A 23,041-nucleotide genomic window follows, 5' to 3' on the forward strand; every position below is an offset into this window, starting at 1 on the left:
CTTATTATACTTAATTTACTGCAGAGTAAATCTGCTTTACTTTTCCTGAGATCCCTTTTTATTTACACTTCTGGAGGCTCCCTACTGATGGATTTATAGTCTTTATTGCATTACAGTAGTCTGCAAATGTCAACTTCCATGACTTCTTATCCCACTTCTTGTCATGGGGTTTTGGAATGTGAACCATAGCACTGCACCCAAAAGTTAATTGTGAGAAACAAGGCTTTCTCTATGCCAAAGTTCATAAGTTGTCATATAGCCAAGTGTGGTGGAAGGCAAACAGTTTGATATGTATGCAGTCATAGACACAACTTCAGTCCAATACTCCTTTGGTAGGTTTGCTTTGTACATCATGGTATGAGCTTTCTCAACCAATGTTTTGTCAGCTCTCTCAGCAACACCATTTTTCTGTGGACTGTAACATACTGTAAGCTGGTGGATGATACCTTCAGAAGTCAGAAATCTTTTTAGTTAATCATTGACACATTCCTTTCCATTGTCAGAGCTCAACTTCTTGATTTTTCTGCCTGTCTGCTTTTCCACCATGATTTTGAAGTTTTTGAATATCTGCGTTACTCAGATTTTTTTCTTGAAGAAATAAACGAACTTGAATGTTGAAAAATCATCAGCGAATGTGAGAAAATAATGGTTTCCACCAATAGACTCTGTCTCCATTTGCCCACAGAAATCGGAATGTACTAAGTCTAAGATGTGTTTAGAATACCCTTTGCTAAGTTTGAATGGAAGACGTGACTGTTTTCCATGATGCACAACTTGCAGGGATCCTTAATCACAGTATCTTCATTTAGTTCCATCGAAAACTTTGACAACTTCAGCATACTTTTGCAATTCATATGTCCTATCCTGTGATGCCATAAGAATCCACTATCTTTGTATAGTAGCACTGTTTCATTTCAGTTGTACTCAGACAATAGATTCCACTTTTAGGCAATGTGTTGGCAATTAGTTCACCTTCTTCATAAGAGACGAATCCATCTTTTTTTGCTAAAAGTCACTCTAAGCTCTTTGCTTACAATCTTACTGAGAGCAAGTTTACAGCTGAGTTTGGGATATGAATGACATCAGATGCTTCTACTTCTGCTGTTTTATCAGCAGGTCAGATAATCAGATGAACATTCCAATAGTCTCTGCTACTAAGCCATCACCTCCCACATTGGCCACTGAACTAGTATGTGGCTTAACGTTATGAAGCTTCCTTCCATCATTAGTGATGTGAGTCAGGACACAGGACTCTAAATACTATGTATTCTTTCTGTGAGACTATTTAACATCAACTGCAAGAAAAGCTCTTTTTTCTTTAGACTGTTTCTAAATACATATATGTTACTGTTATTTTTTGATGAGCTTTCTCCTTTCTCTCCTTGCTAGAACAGTATTTAGCAATATGGTTCGGTTTGTTGCAGATTTAGCATTTAATCATGCATTTTGTAGGCCTCTGCTTGTTTGCATATAGAGCAGATTCTTAATTTCCACTTCTGTCACCTTTCACTATAATAGCATATCCCGTGATATGTGTGCCACTGTTCTTAGCTGCCATGATCATTGGCTGATGATCAGGTAATCCAGCCAGGATTCTATCCACTATTCATTCTCTGGAAACTACACTTCATTTAACTTAAATGCAGTTGTTATTACTCAATTGTAGTAGTCGTCTACTGACTTATGTTTATCTAATTAGCTTTTGATCTAAGCAAGCCCACTCTACTTGTAAGCCCTGAGTCTTCAAATTCTTTTTCCAAGGCCACCCAAGCTTCTGCTGCTGCATTTGTGTCCCTTTATATGGGAATGACTCATCTTGTCCAAGAAAAGTATAATCCGGGAATGTGCCTTTTTGTCTTTCTTCTTCCAAGAGTCATTCCATATCGTCTGATCCAAAGGAGGGATTTCAACAACATCCCACAGTTCGTCATGGGCAAAATACATCTTAATGGCAAATTTACATGTCAAATACTTTTCAACCACTGGAAGTCCAGTACCACTAATTTTTAGCATTGAGTGAGAAAAAAAAAGAAAAGAAAAATATATCAGCAGTCTGCACACACGACTAATCAGTCGGCAAAAAATGAGAGATCGACACGTGTGTAATTTCTGAACTAGCTCTAGATTTCCGCATATGACTTCGATTTTAATATTTATAAAACCGTACTTTCATACTTGTGCCTAGGCCTGTAACCTTTTATTGAACAGTTTTTAATATAAATGTGAAAGCTTTCTGAAATAATGTTTTATTAATTAATCAGCATGCTTATAACAACTGCTACGTACCCCAGAACCCATAATCACCACTAAGTAATTGAAACCCAAAGAAGTAACCAAAAAAACTGTCGACTATCAATTTACATATCTCAACACAAATTTTTGGTTGATAGTGTATGATAGATTACACATTGTTTATGAAGCTTCCACTAATTTGTGAAAATTGTGTGATGTGATTACTCACATTTTCAAGTAAGAACAGATAGAGAAAATTTGAACCTTTAATTGGTTCTTTCCTAACTGGAGGTGTTCCGTGTAGCCTACTGCAGTTTTAAGACTGTGACAGGATTTCTGCAGGTTTTTTATTCCCCCCCCCCCCCTACAGTCTTGGAAGTTTCATTTGTAATAAATCATAAGCACTGTGTGTAAGTTAAATTGGCTATTCCAATTATGTTTGGCTACAGTGCCTAGAGTACATGGCTTTGAGAGGGGATGTAGTGTGAGTGTCTTATTGGAAGTGTTTATTTATTTCTTTTTATTCACCCAGTGACTATCTCACAGTGATAGAGAATTTGTCAAGATAATATAGTGCCAATCAGTAGGCCAAAATATAATACATAGCATACATAACGTGCATTAAGGGGATAGTACAGGTATTCAGCTGTGGCCTAGACTAAGAAACCGTCCTGGCATTTACCTTGACAATCCAGGAGAACCACAGAAAATCCAAATCAGAATGGCCAAACAAAGCAACTCCATCCTCCAGAATTTGAGGTCATTCTTCTAACAGTTGCCCTGCAGGACCGGGGGTTAGAATAGGCCCAAGGTATTCCTGCCTCTCGTAAGAGGTGACTAAAAGGAGTCTCTCACTTATCGGCCCTATAAGTTCAGGTCCCATTTTATGGTTTGACCTGCTACTTTCTAAACTTTACAGAAGTGTGGGCCATACGGGGAAGGATGCCTTACATGGTGCGTGAGTTATCCATAGTGCCCTTAGATTCGATCTCCTTAACCTCTTCTCGTCATGGTTTTGCATCTCCACCTGCAATTCAACTATTTGGGCGAGGGCACTTTCCGGAGTACATCATCATCTTCCGCTGTCTCCTGTCCTCTTTCGTTTCCATGACAATATTCGATTCCTCTGTGGCCAATAGCCAGCACGGTAGCCAGCCTGTTGTGGTGGGTCCATTATGTACCCATTTGGTGGTAGCCCCCTGACAACACAGGGATCACACTGCTGATGCCTGAACTGTAAACTCCCCATGTATGCCCAGGAGTAGATACCTGTCTTCATGGGGCATCTGGACCCCAGCAGTGGCCATCATGCCAGTTGACCTTTTCTACGGCTGGCTGGCACCCATGGGGAGAGCCCCTGATCGGAGTGGGTGACATTAGGGCAGATGACCCACAATGAAGTGGATTAAGTTATCTTTTGCTGGTGAGCAAACGGCACCAGCAGTCTCTAAGAAGGGAAAGATCGAATACAATGCTGACAGATATGACCCTAAATCATTTCCCTCCCTTGCTACACCATGGGAGGAGCGTAGGGCTACAGAAAGAAGAGAGACATATTCATCTCAGTTTTTAGTCTGTGACATTACACCATACATCCCTCCCACTATGCGGTGCTTTAAGTGCTGGAAATTCAGGCACATGCCTTCTCGCTGCACTTCCACAGCCCCATGTCGAGACTGCGGACGTCCACTGCACCAAGATACTCCATGTGCGCCTCCTCCCATTTGTATCATCTGTGGAGAGCACCACTCTCCCTGCTCGCCAGACTGCACAGTACTCCCAAAGGAGTGGAAAATCGTGGAGTACAAGACTCCAGACTGGTTGACTTACCAAGAGGCTAAGCATAAATTTGAAAGATTACACCCCATTTGGTTGACGTCCCTGTATGCTGCAGCTACTTCACCACCATCGTCCCAAGTGCCAGTAGTTCCACACGCTGTGCCGTGAACAGTGAGCCCTCCGGGCCGCCAGAATACATCTGCCCCCTTGGCAGCAGGGGGAAAATCTTCTTTCGTTGCTCCCAAAGCACCTACTTTGGGAGCAATAGCAATACTCCCTCAAACTCAGGGGCCATCAGTTCCCTCCCCTCGTGCGGAAGGGGCCCCTTGGGACTCTCTCTTCCAAGGTCTCCACTAATGCCAAAGCGGACACTCACTAGTGGCTAAAGGAGCCAAAAGCTGCTGGACGAAGAGCTTCATGGTCTTCCTCCGTGCCTGAAGCTACTTCAGAGAAGTCCTGGCAGCAAGACCCTAAAGAGAAGCGAGAGGGCAAGCAAACAAAGAAGAAGACTGCTAAGAAACAGGACCCTTTGGTGGCCCCAACACTACCGCTCCCTACTGGTTTTGCATCTGAGGAAGAGGTGGAGATTTTAGTGTCCCCCTGAGGATCTGGATCTCACTGATGCCTCATCTGCAATAGGAATGGGTACCAGTACTCAGTCGGTGGCAGCAGGTGACCCCGAGGCATCAAGTGCCTCCTTGCACGCTTCATGCCATCCCAGCCTCATGATAACGTCATACTCCAGTGGAATTGCTGCAGTTTTTTCCACCACCTGACTGAGCTACGGCAACTCTTAAGCTTTATGCCTGCTTTCTGCATTGCCCTCCGTAGCTATAGGGGATATTACAAGATTTGTAGTGACTAGAATAGAGTCTCAGGTGGAGTTTGCATCTGTGTCCTGAACTTGGTTTGTAGTGAACCTGTACCCCTTGAAACACCTCTTGAAGCTGTGGCTGTCAGAATAAGGACAACACAGGAAATCACTGTGTGCAACATGTATCTTCCTCCAGATGGTGCAGTACGATTCATCAACTCCCTAAAGCTTTCTTACTTTCGGGAAATTTTAACACGCATAACCCCTTGTGGAGGAGTGGCACCGTGCTTACTGACAGAGGTAAAGATGTCGAAAATTTAGTGTCTCAACCTGACCTCTGCCTCTTAAATACTGGGGCCCCCACACATTTCAGTATGGCTCATAGTAGTTACTCACCCATTGATTTACCACTTTGCAGCCCAGGACTTCTCCCATCTGTCCACTGGGGCGCCCACAATGACTTGTGTGATAGTGACCATTTCTCATCTTCCTGTCACTCTCCCGGCGTCATACCCACGGATGCTTACCCAGATTGGCTTTAAACAAGGCAGACTGGGAAGCTTCCACCTCTGCTGTCACTGCTGAATCTCCCCCACATGGTGACATTGATGTGGTGGTTGAGAGAGTCACCAAGAGACGATGTTTCTGTGGCAGAAAACGTGATCCCTCACTCCTTTGGGTGCCCCCGGCAAAAGACAGTACCTTGGTGGTTGCCAGAAATTGCTGAGGCGGTCTCTACAGTGACATAGGTGGCACACTTTCCTGAAGCACCTAATAACTTTTAAATGGCTCCATGCCAGTGTTCGTCAGCTTATAAAAAGATGGAAACAGGAGAGTTGGGAGAGGTATGTCTTGACCATTGGCTGCCATACTTCACCTTCCCAAGTGTGGTCGAAGATCAGACATGTTGTTGGGTACCAGACCCCAACAGGTGTCCCTGGCATTAACATCAATGGCGTTATATCTACCAACGCCCACGTCATTGCTGAGCACTTTGCTGAGCACTATGCTCAAGCCTCCGGCTGCATCGGAGAATTATCCCCCAGCCTTTCACACCCTCCAACTGCAGATGGAAGGGAAGACTCTCGTTCACTACACACCACAGTGAACCCTATAATGCCCCATTTACAGAGTGGGAGCTCCCAGTGCCCTTGCACATTGACTGACTACAAGTGACATCTCCTTGTCATCTTCAACCGGATCTGGTGTGATGGCACCTTTCCATCGCAATGGCGGGAAAGCACCATCGTTCCAGTGCTCAAAACCAGTAAAAACCTGCTTTATGTGGATAGCTGTCGACCCATCAGCCTCACCAATGTTCTTTGTAAGGTATTAGAATGTAAGTTGGCAGTTGTGTTGGCTCCTGGAGTCACAGGGCCTACTTGATCCATGTCAGGGCAGTTTCCACTATGGTCGCTATGCCACTGATAATCTTCTGTTGCTTGAGTCTGCCATCCAAACAGCCTTTTCCAGGCGCCATCTTTTTTGATTTGCAGAAAGCGTATGACACAACCTGACAGCATCATATCCTTGCCACTTTATATGAGTGGGTTCTCCAGAGCCCACTCCCAATTTTTTATCCAAATCTTCCTGTTGCTCCGTGCTTTCCATGTCCATGTGGGTGCCTTCCATAGTTCCCCCCCCCCCCCCCCCATCCATATCCTGGAGAATGGATTCTCAAAGGGCTTTGTTGTTGAGTGTCTCTCTATTTTTAGTTGTCATTAACAGTCTAGCAGCAGCTGTAGGGCTGTCAGTCTCACCTTCTCTGTGTGTAGATGACTCCTGCATTTTGTACTGCTGCTCCAGTACTGGTGTTGCTAAGGGGAACCTACAGGTAGCCATCCACAAGGTGCAATCATGGGCTCAAGTCCACAGCTTCCAGTTTTCAGCCACGAAGTCGTGTCTCATGCACTTCTTTCGGCATTGTACCATTCATCCGGAACCAGAACTTTACCTTAATGACAATCCACTCACAGTAGTGGAGACATATCGATTCTTAGCACTGGCTTTTGACACCAATTGACTTGGCTTCCTCATCTTCATCAGCATAAGTGGAAGTGCTGGCAGCACCTCAATGCCCTCCACTGCCTGAGCAACGCCAACTGGGGTGCAGATCGCTCTATGCTGCTGCAGCTCTACAGAGCCCTTGTTCAATTCCACCTTGACTATGGGAGTGTGGTTTATGGTTCAGCAGTGCCCTCAGTGTTGCGTTTACTCGACCCAGTGCACCACTGCGAAGTTCGACTAGCGGCATGAGCTTTTAGGACGAGTCCGGTGACCAGCGCACTGGTGGAGTCTCCATTGCAGATCAGATGTGCACAACTGCTCGTCAGTTATTTTGCATACATTTGTAGCTCTCCTGAGTGACTGAATTACTGTCTCCTTTTCCCAACCATGGCAGCTCATCTCCCACATTGGTGGCCGGGGTCAGGGCTTAAGATTGTGGGTCGTGTCCTATTTCTTCTGTCTGAGCTGGATCCTTCTGTCTACCGCCTCTACTCGAGGTCCATTCACATACACCTCCATGGAATAAACCTAGAGTGAAGCTATGTCTGGACCTTTCACATGACCCTAAAGACTCCATTAACCCTGTGGCTCTCCGCTGTCACTTCCTTTCGATTCTTGAAATGTCCCAGGGCTCTGAAGTGGTTTGGACCAACAACTTGATTGATGGTCATGTTGGCTTTGCCTATGTTCACAGAGGTCATATTGAACAGCACTCCTTGCCAGATGGCTGCAGTGTTTTCACTGCAGAGCTGGTGCACGTATCTCGTGCTCTTGAGCTCATCTGGTCATGCCCTGGCGAGTTTTTCATCTCTTTACTGACTACTTGGAAATCTCCAACCTATCGGCCAGTGCTACCCTCGGCATCCTTTGGTAGTGACCATCCGGGAGTCCATCTATGCCCTGGAATGGTCCAGTCAATCAGTGGTGTTTGTCTGGACCCCAAGACATGTCAGCATCCCATGCAATGAACTTGCTGACTGGCTGGCCAAACAGGCTACATGCAAACCGCTTAAGGCGATTGACATTCCTGTAACTGACCTGCGTTTCTTATTACGCTGCAAGGTTTTTTGGCTTTGGGAGACAGAATATCATAACAGTATGCACAACAAACTGCGTGTCATTAAGGAGACTACAAACGTGTGGAAGTCTTCCATGCGGGCCTCTTGTAGGGACTCTGTGGTTCTCTGCCAGCTCTGCATTGGCCACACAGGGGTCACCTATGGCTATCTCCTGCACCGTAGAGACCCATCTCAGTGTCGGTGCGGCACCCAGTTGACAGTGGCCCATATTCTGTTGCGCTGTCATTCTTTGGCTGCCCTGTGACGAAATCTTTGTTTACTGGACTTGTTGCCATTAATTTTGACAACACCTCTTCGGCTGATTTAGTTTTATGTTTTATACGTGAGGTTGGGTTTTATCATTTGATCTATGTGTTAGTGCATGTCCTTCCCTCTGTGTCCTCCACCTTAGTGCTTTTAGGCTGGATGATTTGATGTGTTGCAGAGTGGCTGGCTTCTCATTTTTATTCTTGTGGTCAGCCAGCCATGGTAATCTGCTTTCTTGTTTTAACTCTCTACCTGTTTCTTGTTTGTGTCTGTGGTTTTCTTGTCCTCTTTTGTTCCTTGTAGTGTTTGATGCCTTTCTGTCGTTCTTGTGGTTTTTCCTTCCTTTCGGTATTGTGCAGTACGTCTCATTTGGCTTAGTTTGTTTTATTCTTTCTCTCGTGATGTTTTAACAGGAACGAGGGACCAATGACCAAGCAGTTTGGTCCCCTTCCCCCCCCCCCCCCCCCCCCATCATCCCAAACCAACCAATAAACTGCCTTATTAAGTAATTCTCTTTTGAATAATGTTCCTTCATTTATGCATAAATTGTTTCAGATAACTTGCTAAATCAAACATAGTTTCCTTCTTTGCCCACACACTGAGGACATTCACTGATTTCTGCTCATCTGCTTCTGATCACTGGCAAAGTAAAACATAATTCTACTCTTCACTGCCGCTCACACTAAGAAACCCACCGATGATTGCTTGACTGAGAAGATGCTGCTGTGTCCCTTACCTTAATACTGGACTTCACACTCAACAGTGCACCTGAAAAACTGTGCCCAATGCACATTATTGTCCTCCATTATATATCTTGACACATGAGCCTTCTGAAAACAGTAAACCATAACCATGTACTGAAATGTGACAGGCTGCTGTAGTATTCCCTTTCATTACTACCTATTATGTTGTGTCCTGTAATAAATCTTTAATTGTGTAATATGCAGTACTTGTGAAGAAGATTTTAGCTACCTTTTTAAATAAATGTGTTCTAGCAGTTGTTTTAATTTACTGTGGCAGTTAATTATACAAGTTGATCCCCTGGTATGAAATGCTATTTTGAGTTTTGCTTTTCTTGGGGAAATGTTACTCCAGACTAGCCCTTGTTCCATGATTATGAATAGATGTATTAGTGCAGTATTTAGTAGTATTTTCCCTGATATGTACCACAGATTGCTATATGTATTCATTTGATTTATTTATTTATCTTACAGCTCGAAACATATATTTAACATGCATGGGCAATGTTATAATAATTACATTCAGATTATTGATACACAATATAAATAGATTACATGCTACTAAGTAAAATATCATTTAAGTATGTTTAATGTAGCATTCCTGAGGTCAAATCATGTCAGCACCATACTGTATGGGCACTTCAATACAAGCCATTTTTTAACTCGTTTTTAAAAATTCTACCAGAAAGCTGTTTCAGGTTGTTTGGCAGAGAATTCTAAAATATTGCTCCCTTAATGAATGGGGTATTTGTTGTTAGATTCAATCGTCTGCTCACCATATGAAAGTCTGATTTTTGTCTTGTATTGTAATCATGGATTTCCATATTCCTGTTTGTCACTTTTTTGTCTTTTTTCACTAATAATATTGATTGAAACATATATACTGCATATATAGTCATAATATTAAACTTAATAAACAGGTTTTTACATGAAGTTCTGGGTCTTACTTTTGCCATAGTTCTTATTACTCTTTTCTGCAATACAAATACCCTTTTTATATTGTATTGGCTACACCCACCCCACAATACAATTCCATAAGATAGATGGGGATACACCAACCCAAAATACGCTATTTTTATTGCTTCGATATCTAAATATTGAACTAATCTCCTTAGTAAATACAGACTAGATGTTATTTTACCACAGACATGATCTATTTGCTGATTCCACGAAAGTCTGTCATCTATATATATATCCCCAGAAATTTACATTCTGAACAGGTATTTTCCTGAATGTCCTCATTTAGAATAGTATTTTTATTTGAACTACTTGTCTTAAAATAAATTAAATAAGTTTTGTTAATATTGACCCTCAGGTTTTCTTCTTCAAAATGTGTTTGAGCTTTTTCAACAAAATTCTGTACCACTGAATTTAGGTCATCATTACTACGTGCCCAGCAAACTCCAGAGGTGTCATCAGCATACATAGTAAAATGATGACTGGTGTCTAATACTTTTGGGAAATCATTCACGTAGCAAATAAACTAGAAGGGGCACAAGATAGAGCCTTGTGGCACACCAAAATTTATGTTCCTTATCTTTGATCTTCTTTTTGCAATTACCTCTCCATTATCATACACAACTTCTGTGCATTGTTGTCTATCTTTAAGGTAAGATTCTATTAAAAGCAACAGTTTCCCACTGACACCATTATAAGCAAGTTTACTTAAAAGAGCGCCATGATGGACTCTGTCAAACGCTTTGGAAAGATCTAAAAACACTCCTGCCGTTTCGTAACCCTCATTTATTTTCTCCATCAGACAGTGTACAAACTGTACTGCTGCAGATATGGTGCTCCAACCACTTCTAAAGCCGTGTTGGAAATCTCCTATTAAGTTATTCATATTATAGTGCTCAATTAGGATTTCAATTAGGATTTCTAGCATTATTTTTTCAATTAATTTACCAAACACTGACGTTAAGGCAACTGGTCTGTAGTTCTGTGGTTGTTTTCTTTCCCCTTTTTTATATAAAGGTTTAACTAAAGCAAGATTCAGTTTCTTCGGAAACACACCTTCTTCAAGTACACAATTTATTAGATGGACTAATGGTCTGGCTAACTCACCCTTGCATTTTTTCAGTAGAAAAGGAGAGAATTCATCCCATCCAGCTGATCTTTTATGTTTTAGGTTGTCAATTAGCTCTGTTACGTCCTTGATGGTTACTGTAGGTAGCATACAAGAGTCCCATTCCTTTTCCTTATCATATTTAAACTGCCTCTCCTGTTTCATGCAAGTATGATTTTCAATAGCATCTATAAAGTAATCATTAAATATATTGCTAACTATATAAGGATCAGAAAAATTATAATTATGTATACTTAACTCTATATTATTAATTTTAGTTTTTGAATCAGTGTTCCTCATATCATTAACTACTGCCCAGCACGACTTTGAGACACGTTCAGAATTTCGGATCTGTTTACTAATATGTTCTACTTTTCTTCTCCTTACTTCCTTGCGATACTCATATTTATATTTTTTATAATCCTCTTTATATGAATCAAGACTGGTTTCTCTGTGTAGCTTATACATATACTCCATTCCTTCTTTGAGTCTTTTCGTTTTTTCATCAAGTTTTACACGTTTGACTACTGGAGGTTTATTTTTATTTACATTGATCTTCTTTGCCAGGATAGTAATATCAATATGTCTGGCTAAAATTTTTACAAATACTTCCCATTTGCTGTCAACTCCTCTTTCTCTATAAACTGATTCCCAAGATTCTTGACCCAAAGTTTTCTTTAGCAAGGTGATGTTGTATTCAGAAAATAATCTTCTTTTCTCATATTTTTTGTTTTGTTTAAGTTTATTAAGACAACCAATCACTAATAATTGTCCTAGATGATCAGATATGTGCCCGTTTACAGTCTGTGCCGACACAACATTTTCATAATTGGTCATCACATGATCTATGGAACTGCTGCTTGACTCAGTTATTCTAGTGGGCACATGACCAAGTAGATCTTTAATATCATAGGATCTTATGCAGTCTTGTAAACCTTTGCATTCCTGGCTGTTGCTTAGTGTGTTTATATTAGTGTCTCCTAACATTACAATATTTACTGTATTACCACCCTTGCTTAGCTTCCCCAATACAGTATCCAGTGCTTCCAGGAAAACCTCGAGATTACCAGAAGGGGCTCGATATATACCTACCACAATAAGTGGGACAGATACAATCATTAACTTAATTATCACTGCTTCAAAGTCTTTCTTGATACAATAATCCTTAACCCATGATACTTTTTCTACAGAACTTATTAGGTTACATTTTACAAGTAGCAACACCCCCTCCTTTATGTTCTGTTCAGCTTTTTGATGCTATGTAACCACGATTACATATGGAGCTAGATCTGTAACTAAGGCCTCAAATACATTGATTTTGTTACCCAAGCCCTCAACATTATAATGTAAAAATGATACATTAGTACAATCATGAGAGGATATATCCTTCTCAAGGTTAACATTGTCACACAAATTGATAGTTTCTAAATTGGGAACACTGAGGGACTTTATCCTAAAAAATCAACAGTCTTGACACTGCAGTGAGGAATTATTTCCATTTGCTTGCTCTGCAGGCATATATAATTATCACTTCCGTCTTTCATGTGTATGACATCTGAGGTACAAGGTATCAGATTTGAATTATCGATTTTTGTTTCCTCAGTAGCTCTGTTGATGTCAGTTGCTAGAGTATTCTTACCCAGACGATTAAGATGTAGTCCATGTACAGTAAAGCTGCTTCTTTGATAACTGTTAAGGTCCAGCAGTCTCACATTTTTTAACTTGGAGCAGAAATGTTTTAATTTTTTGTTTGTAGATCGGATTTCTCGGTTCACACACGACCAGTCTGGCAGATCAAATCTCGCCGGAATATTTGACAAGATCACATTTGTATGGGACAACATCATTAACATAACAATCAACTTTTTAATAAATGAACTGGCCTCGTTGCAATAAACGTCGTTTGAACCTGCTATAATAACAACGACATCACTTTCTGTAAAATCGGTGCAGTCATTGTTTACAGAGCTTGTTACATCAACAAACTTCGCCCCAGGTTTAATAACGGATGAAATGCGCACGTTTTCTGTGGTCGAGTTAGACATACAATCTGAAATATTGCGTGCATGACTATCTCTGTAAATTTTAACATTCTTTTTACACTGAAATTGAGCTTGTTTAACCTTAGGACTACTTTTTGTAATTTTGGTGACTCTACTTGCATTTGCAGTTGCACTTTCACACGTGGTTTTCAATTCTTGTTGCTGTTTTGTTTTATGTATTTCACCCACATCGGACTGTTTTTCAAGTATTAATCTAGAATTTTCTTCCTTTAAACATAGTATTTCAGTTTTTAATGCCTGAATGTCATTTTGAAGTAATTTTATAATTTCATTTTTGGAGTCCACTATAGTTGCAAGATCGGCCGTTTCGTTACGTAAACAAGCGTGACACGTCCACGGAAAATCTTCACTGATGTATTTTAAGTTTATTTTCGCGCACTTTTCGTGTAACCAATAGTTGCACTTGGCACACCAAATACCTTTCATAACTCGCTTTTCACATTCTTTACACGACGAACTGCTTATTTTTTGCCTTTTGGACGAGAGCACAGTGCCACTACACTTTTCTATCGGCGCCATCTTGTAAAATGCACGGAGGATGCCTAAGTTTTTAAACAGCTCTTTACATTGAGCCCTACTACTGCTTCCAATTGTTATTCTTGTGGCCCCTTTCTGCACTTTAAAAACAATGTCCATGTTTTGTACCTTTGATCCCCAGAAATGAATCAAATAACAAAGAATTGAGTTTGTGTAGGTCACCACAAGACATTGCCTGTTACAAACTGATGCTAACACCCTATGAGTGTACCACACTGATGACATTATTTTTACCAGAATCTTTTTATGTTCACTCAGTGTTCTCTGACAATCAATGTTCATGTCTAAAACCTTTGTGTTTGCTACACCATCTACAGATTTATCATCCATGCTTAAAATGACTGAGTTGCTTCCTCTCTCTGTGCTGAAATGAATACTTTTGGTTTTCTTTATATTCAACATTAATTTATTAGCATACGTGCCACCCAATTGTAAACATCCTTGAGGGTTTCATTTACTTTCTCCAATAGGGGTTCTGAAGTTCTCTCATGGACTACAATGTTGCTGTCATTGGCAAAGAGAACTTTTTCTCGATGTCTTACACTGTGTGGAAAGTCATTTATGTATATGAAGAAAAGAATTGGACCCAATACACTACCCTGAGGAATACCTATGTTTATATTCTTGTCTGGCATTTGTTTTACTAAAAAATTATCATCAGCAGATGTATGAACAAACTCCACCTTTTGCCCCCTGTATTCCAAATAGTACAGAAACCACTTGTTTGTTGCCCCCCCTTATGTCTAGGATTCTAGCTTACTCAATAGTTGTTTACAGTAAAGCCTCCAACAAGATTAAGATGATGCTACTAACACAATCATCTCTACCACGAGCTTCAAGTACCAATTCCAAGAACTTTGGAGTGGCCTTTACTGTACTCTATCCCTTCTGGAACCCAGCTGTACTTCTTTAATGAGGTTGTATTTACTAATGTAAGTGAAATCTATCTTTTATGATTGCTTCAGTTATTTTTTAGAATGAAAACAGCAGTAGTTCTCGGTGCTTTCTACAATACCCTTCTTAGCCAAGGGTACTACTCATAAATTATTTAGGTATCCTCAGAAGGCACCTAAACTAACAGAATCATTTATTATTTTTGTTAGTGGGGTTTATATGCTATCCATGCACACCTTCAGAACAAAGATAGGTACCTCATATATTCCTCCCGACTTTATATTTTTTAATTGTTGTGCTGTAGTCCTAACTTAAAGCTTTGTTATGGGAACCATCATTGTGCTTGTTGTGTAAGTCATTGTTTGTGCTATGTGTGTTTTACAGCTGAAAGCAAGGGGAAACTACAGCCATAATTTTTCCCGAGGGCATGCAGCTTTACTGTATGGTTAAATGATGATGGCGTCCTCTTGGGTAAAATATTCAGGAGGTAAAATAGTCCCCCATTTGGATCTCCAGGCGGGGACTACTCAGGAGGATGTTGTTATCAGGAGGAAGAAAACTGGCGTTCTACGGGTTGGAGTGTGGAATGTCAGATCCCTTAATCGGGCAGGTAGGTTAGAAAATTTAAAAAGGGAAATGGATAGGTTAAAGTTAGATAATGAAGTTCGGTGGCAGGAGGAACAAGACTTCTGGTCAGGTGAATAAAAGGTTATAAATACAAAATCAAATAGGGGTAATGCAGGAGTAGGTTTAATAACGAACCAAAATAGGAATGCGAGTAAGCTACTACAAACAGCATAGTGAACACATTATTGTGGCCAAGATAAATACGAAGCCCATGTCTACCACAGTAGTACAAGTTTGTGCCAACTAGCTCCGCAGATGATGAAGAGATTAATGAAATGTATGATGAGATAAAAGAAATTATTCAGATAGTGAAGGGAAATAAAAATTTAATAGTCATCGGTGACTGGAATTCGATAGTAGGAAAAGGAAGAGAAGGAAATGTAGTAGGTGAATATGGATTAGGGGTAAGAAATGAAAGAGAAAGTGGCCTGGTAGAAGTTCGCACAGAGCATAACTTAATCATAGCTAACACTTGGTTCAAGAATCATGAAAGAAGGTTTTATACATGGAAGAAGCCTGGAGATACTGGAAGGTTTCAGATAGAGTATATAATGGTAAGACAGAGATTTAGGAACCAGGTTTTAAATTGTAAGACATTTCCAGGGGCAGATGTGGACTCTGACCACAATCTATTGGTTATGAACTGTAGATTAAAACTGAAGAAACTGCAAAAAGGTGGGAATTTGAGGAGGTGGGACCTGGATCAACTGACAGAACCAGAGATTGTAGAGAGTCTCAGGGAGAGCATTAGGGAATGACAGACAATAATGGGGGAAAGAAATACATTAGAAGACGAATGGGTAGCTTTGAGAGATGAAATAGTGAAGGCAGAAGAGGATCAAGTAGGTAAAAAGACGAGGGCTAATAGAAATCCTTGGGTAACAGAAGATATATTGAATTTAATTGATGACAGGAGAAAATATAAAAATGCAGTAAATGAATCAGGCAAAAAGGAATACAAACGTCTCAAAACTGAGGTCGACAGGAAGTGCAAAATGGCTAAGCAGGGATGGCTGGAGGACAACTGTAAGGATGTAGAAGCGCCTATCACTAGGGGTAAGATAGATACTGCCTACAGGAAAATTAAAGAGACCTTTGGAGAAAAGAGAACCACTTGTATGATTATCAAGAGCTCAGATGGAAACCCAGTTCTAAGCAGAGAAGGGAAAGCAGAAAGGTGGAAGGAGTATATAGAGGGTCTATAAAAGGGCAATGTACTTGAGGACAATATTATGGAAATGGAAGAGGATGTAGATGAAGATGAAATAAGAGATATGATACTGCGTGAAGAGCTTGACAGAGCAAAGAAAGATCTGAGTCAAAACAAGGCCCTGGGCGTAGACAGCATTCCATTAGAACTACTGATAGCCTTGGGAGAGTCAGCTCTGGCAAAACTCTACCATCTGGTGAACAAGGTGTATGAGACAGGCGAACCCTCATACTTCAAGAAGAATACAATAATTCCAATACCTTAGCAGGTGTTGACACGTGTGAAAATTACCGAACTATCAGTTTAATAATCCACGGCTGCAAAATACTAACATGAGTTCTTTACAGATGATTGGATAAAGTGGTAGAAGCCGACCTCAGGGAAGATCAGTTTGGATTCCGTAGAAATGTTGGAACACATGAGGCAATATTGACCCTGTGACTTATCTTAGAAAATAGATCAAGGAAATGCAAACCTACATTTCTAGCATTTGTAGACTTAGAGAAAGCTTTTGACAATGTTGACTGGAATATTCTCTATCAAATTCTGAAGGTGGCAGGGTTTAAATACAGGGAGCGAAAGGCTATTTACAACTTGTACAGAAACCAGATGGCAGTTATAAGAGTTGAGGGGCGTGAAAGGGAAGCAGTGGTTGGGAAAGGAGTCAGACAGGGTTGTAGCCTATCCCTTATGTTATTCAATCTATATATTGAACAAGCAGTAAAGGAAACAAAAGAAAAATTTGGAGTAGGAATTAAAATCCATGGAGAAGAAATAAAAGCTTTGAGGTTCACTGATGACATTGTAATTCTGTCAGAGACAGCAAAGGAACTGGAAGAGCAGTTGAAAGGAATGGACAGTGTCTTGAAAGGAGGATGTAAGATGAACATCAACAAGAGCAAAACGAGGATAGTCAAATTAAATTGGGTTATGCTGAGGGAATTAGATTAGGAAATGAGATGCTTAAAGTAGTAAAGGAGTTTTGCTATTTGGGGAGCAAAATAACTGATGATGGTCGAAGTAGAGAGGATATAAAATGTAGCCTGGCAATGACAAGGAAAGTGTTTCTGAAGAAGAGAAATTCGTTAACATCGAGTATAGATTTAAGTGTCAGGAAGTCGTTTCTGAAAGTATTTGTATTGAGTGTAGCCCTGTATGGAAGTGAAACGTGGACAATAAATAGTTTAAACAAGAAGAGAATAGAAGCTTTCGAAATGTGGTGCTACAGAAGAATGCTGAAGATTGGATGGGTAGATCACATAACTAATGAGGAGGTATTGAATAGAATTGGGGAGAAGAGAAATTTGTGGCACAACTTGACTAGACGAAGGGATTGCTTGGTAGGACATGTTCTGAGGCATCAAGGGATCACTAATTTAGTATTGGAGGGTAGCGTGAAGAGTAAAAATTGTAGAGGGAGACCAAGAGATGAATACACTAAGCAGATTCAGAAGTATGTAGTTTGCAGTATGTACTGGGAGATGAAGAAGCTTGCACAGGATAGAGTAGTGTGGAGAGCTGCATCAAACCAATCTCTCTGGACTGAAGACCACAACAACATCAACACATATGTGTTTTAGGAAGATTTTTCTGCAGCTCTATGATGCCAGAAAAATAGTAATTTACAAAATTTGCTTTTTACTGACCTCTTTCTGTTGTTCTGTCCCTATCTTTGATTTGAATGTCATTATGTGTGTGTTGTCTTTTCCAGTTTATTGTATTATAGCCTCCCATACCACTTTGATTTTATTTTCTGCATTATGTATTAATTTGTCATTGAATGATATTTTTAGCTGCCAGCAGTACTATCTTTTATATTTTTTATATCTGTGGTAGTACTCAAGCAATTGTGGAGTAGTGCAACATTTTTGCAAGGAACTGAGTAATTGAAGTTTCCTACCACAGTTATTCACATGTTTGCCCTATGTGCAGCAGTAGAAATGGCTACTTTTGGACATGTGACCTTAAAAAGTAATTTAAGTAAGCTGCAAAATTCAGGGAACTTAGCATCTATATTGCTTTCCATATCCGCTTCATCCCAGGTCTGATTTGACATTACTGTAAAAGAAGTATATGATCTGAGAAAATTCTTTTGTAGGCCATCAACTTTGCAGGTTTCACTGAGCGTAGCTTTAATATCTGACAATAAAGATCCAAAATACCAAGTTCTCTTATAACTACTTTTCATTGTCCGTGTCCATAAGTTTCTTATCTATAACTGTAGGTGAACTTTCTGAAACTCCTATTGCAGTCTTTACCACTTGGGCCACATCGAAAGTGCTCAGTGTTTGGAAGGTTATTACTGATTTCACCCTCAATATATTTCTTAATATTCTTGTCCCCATATATTATGCTAGTACTTGGGGGGGGGGGTTTCAACAACTTCAGTTAATTTGTTGAAGAAATTGTCCATATTGCCACTAGCAGAGCAGTAAGCACACAGAATGGTTAGCTTCTTATAGGCATGTGACTTTGTTACTTCAGTGGCAGACAGTTCAAAATGTTTGTCTACACTGATTGTTGCAGCTCTTCTCTCTCTTTAAAATGTGTGCCACCCCTGTTATAAATACACAATTCCCTACCCTTTAATGTAGACTTAAAGTAACAACTTGCACATTGATATGATTATATCACTATATGCTGCAATTAATCATCTCTACAGTAGTGATCTGTAATGGATACTGCCATGCTGCTCAAAGACTGTATTTCAACTTCAAGCTGCTGTACTTTATTTTTAATGGACAGCACATATTAATGAATAATGGATAATTCTGGACAAAATTCCATGGTGCTTGCACACTACAGTGTGGCACATTCTTTTTCCCACATGCACGGTTTAGACGTCTTTAAGCTGGTTAATAGCCTTTCAAGAGGGGGGAGCCTGTTGCCATGGTTTATCCTAAAGAGCCCTAGTTGGCCTACCAATGACAACAGATACTTGACCATGTGTGACACCACACCCACCTACTATAGTCTTTTTTATCAACTCCACCTACCTCCCATTCCCAAACCTGTTGAGGTGTAGATCATGCCTAGTGCAGCTCCATCTCCTGATAGTCTCCACTGGCACCATCACAGTGTGCACCTGGCCAGCAGTCATCAGCACCATCTCCTGCTGTGCATTGACATGCCTTAGAGCACTGCCATGATGAGGCTGATCAAGCTGCTGGAACAGTGCTACCATGTTCACAGTGTTGCCACCAGTTAGGGAAGCTATCTTATTCAGGTCATCCTCTACACTGTGTGCCCTGTCCCTCTCCAGGCTGTTCTCTGCTCCACCCACTGTCACTACCTGATCATGTCCTTACACAAAGACCCTAAATCCACAATCAGCTGACCCAGCACAGCACTTGGCCATGGCTGTTACCTAGCAGCAGTACTCTCGTCTTCCTAACACTCGCGTTATTGTTAACCTTTCTAATCACAGACAGTCTGCTGCACACATCCTACTCTTACATCATGTAAGACTCCTCTCCTGTCACCTCCGGCAGCTGAAATCTATTGCTGGTAACTACAACAATATTGTCAGACTGCATCTTATTCCTGCTAGCCTTCTCCCAACTATCCCACAATTAGTACCTTTCCTAGTCCTAATAAGATCTCTTGTATGAAGATCATTCATTAATTAAAGAGACAAATTGGTCTGTAGAAAAGCATTAATTTTTACAAAACAATACTTTTTGTACTTTTCAACATAATCCCCTTCAACATATATGCACTTGTTCCAAGTGGCTACAAACTTTTTTTATTCTGGCTGCAAATAACTCCTTATCTTGCTGTTTGAACCAATTTTCCACAAACTTTTTCATGTCCTCGTTGTCCTGGAACCTCTTCCCACGTAATGCCTCCTTCAGTGCAGGAAACAAATGGAAATCAGTAAGTGCTAAATCAGGACTATAAGGGGGATGAGGCAGTACTTCCCAGCCCATTTTGTTGATGGCTTCACAGGTTAGTGGAGCAATATGAGGATGTGCGTTGTATTGCTGGAGAGTCACACCTCTCCTTTGAGATCCACAACGTCTCTCTCTCTCATGGCTGGCTTCAGCTTGTTTAAAAGCAAATCCAAATAGTATTGGCTGTTCATTGTACACTGCTCTTCGAGATAATTACAAAAAACTGGACCTTCAGCATCCCAAAACACCGTCAACATGACTTTCCCTGCTGATGCTTGAGTTTTGAATTTTTTCTTGGCAGGTGAGTTGGTGTGCTCCCACTCCAGCTTTGTCTTTTTGATTCTGGCTCATAATAGTGAACCCAAGTTTCATCACAAGTTAAAATTTTGTTGAGGAAGTGCTCACCTTCTTTTCATAAAGTTCCTTTAGCTTTGTGCACTCTCAACTTTGTTTCCTTGTTTAGCCACATCAACTCCTTTGGGACCCATCTTGCACGTTTTGCGGTACTACAGCATGTTACAGATAATGTTATGAACTGTAGTAGTACTAACTTGAAACTTATCAACTATCATTTCCACAGTCACACGGCAGTCGGCACGAATAATGTCATCAATTCGACTTTCAAGTAAGGGAGTTGAAACTGCAACTGCTTGGTCGGAACGGTGTTAGTCAGTCACTGAGTCATGACCATTTTTGAACTGCTCTACCCACTTATCAAAATTTGCACGATTCATACAACCTCCACCATAAACTTTAGACATTCTACAGTATATATTCACAGGTTTCTCACCTTCAGCAAGTAAAAGATGAATAACAGATTGTTGCTCAACTAATGTGGACATTTCAAGTGGACTCACCATCTTGAAATGTCTTTTTGAAGTTATAAACAAAACAATGTTGATACATTAGCTGATCAGGGCTCATCCCAGTGATGCCAACTTAAAGCCATAAAAGTACCAAACTTGCCCTACTAACAGTTTTTTCCCCCAGACCAATTTGACTCTACCTTATTTACTGTTGAAAATTTTGCAGTTCCATGAAAAAGCCTCAGCGATCTCTCCAGAGTCCTCTCCACTACATTTCCCCAGTGAAGCCATTTGCTACAGTTCCCACAATAAATATTGATACCCACCCACAACAGTGCCTACATGGTCCACTCACGGTCAAATAATATCTGTAGTGATGGAAAAAGCTTAAATGTGAAACAGTAAAGGAATATTATGAAATGTATAATGTTTATTTTACTATAAAAAGAATACAGCCTCTGCTAATGGGTTAAGTCTTTTACTACCATAAGTTACAAGTGTCATGTTCAGTATGTAAATGAGAGTCAGACTTATGAAAGTGTATTGAAAATTCACTGTACATGGAAACCCATAATATGGTGCTTACCAAATCTACTGCAAAAACTATTTAAAATGTGGAATCGGACACAAAAAAACAAAGATACAATCAAAAATTAAGTTTTCACGACTACTGTAATCAAACTTGCCACTCACAAGCTAGGTGATTATGCAATTGATTGATCGTTTTATTCATCCTTAGTACAATGCATGTTATGCGGATGTTGTCAGTGGTTGATATAGTGGTTCTTATTAAACTAATGTAGGTCTACATAACATCTGACAAATTTTAGAGTTCTTGAAAATAGTCCTATAGTATTTCTAGGTTAGTCATATAGTATCATAAATTATGTGCCCCCGTATATTAAGATATGTAGTACATGATCAAGGTTATTAATTTGCTGTGTAGGGCTACACATACCATTATATATTTATCTTCATTGCTCTGTGCAGTATAGTTTGTTTTTGTCTCAAGTTGTGTGTGTGTGTGTGTGTGTGTGTGTGTGTGTTTGTGTGTGTGTGTGTGTGTGTGTGTGTGTGGTTATGCTGATTCAGCCTTTACAAAAGCTGAATCATAAACATATATAGAACAGTATCTTTCTAAGTTGATCATCATATCTTTTCTTTGATTGTAGGCAAACAATATGGTAATATTTAGTACCGTCAGTAAGTACAAGTCAAGGATTCAGGAAAATTTGTATCCTGATGGAGACCTAAAAAAATCAAATCCTCATGTAATTACTACTGACATTGAGCATGACTCTGTAATTTTGCCACTAAAGAAACTAAAGGAAGATGGTTTTGTTGGTAAGTAAGTTATCAGGCTATTAAATTAACAAGCTTGTTGTGATAAGTTTCAGTGCATGTTTATTGAGAGGAAGTACACAGTTTATTTACTTCATTGTGATATTCTTCTTCATAAGTTCACCAACTAGTGAACACTTACTCTGTATTCATTCACATACCATGTTGCATAGATCGCACTATACAGCAGGATATTCATGGATATGAAAAAAGTGAATTTACTCATTAACAGACCGAAGCAGTCACTGCAAACTTCATTGCTTGACAAAAAAAAGGGAGGCTGAAATAAAATGGAGCTTAATAAACCAGAGGGTCTGTGATTTTATTTTAATGTTTACAAAATCGGATGGGTACCATAAAGCACTGTCCCTCATGCTCCATTCAGACGGATCTGGGCATCCTTCTAGCCATGGAAGTCATCTATTTCATGTAGACTGTGCATATGTAGATATGCCATATGTGAACGAATGTTGGCCTGTTCAAAAATGGTACCACAATAATATTGCATGAGAGGAATGTGTGTGACATACCATTGTGCCATCATTTCCTTCAATCACTATCAGCGATGTATTGAAGTCATACCAGGTAGCTCCACATGTCATAATGTCAGCAGTACTACTGCTGTGATTCTCCAAAATGTTAGAAGAATTGGACCCCTCCCCAGGTTACCACCATACTTGCCAACAATGGTCATCCATGGTAGTGGAG

General features: G+C 40.2%; 1 protein-coding gene across 1 annotated transcript in view; it reads left to right on the plus strand.

Moving 5' to 3' along the window:
• LOC126174873 (selenocysteine lyase-like) overlaps window positions 1–23,041 on the plus strand; it is a 181,726-nt gene that overhangs the window by 10,984 nt on the left and 147,701 nt on the right. The window contains exon 3 of the mRNA XM_049921285.1: window positions 22,165–22,336. Coding sequence (XP_049777242.1) covers window positions 22,165–22,336 — 172 coding nt within the window. The remainder of the gene's footprint in view (window positions 1–22,164; window positions 22,337–23,041) is intronic.

The sequence above is a fragment of the Schistocerca cancellata genome, chromosome 3 (assembly GCF_023864275.1).
Source record: "Schistocerca cancellata isolate TAMUIC-IGC-003103 chromosome 3, iqSchCanc2.1, whole genome shotgun sequence".
Taxonomy (NCBI): Eukaryota; Metazoa; Arthropoda; class Insecta; order Orthoptera; family Acrididae; genus Schistocerca; species Schistocerca cancellata.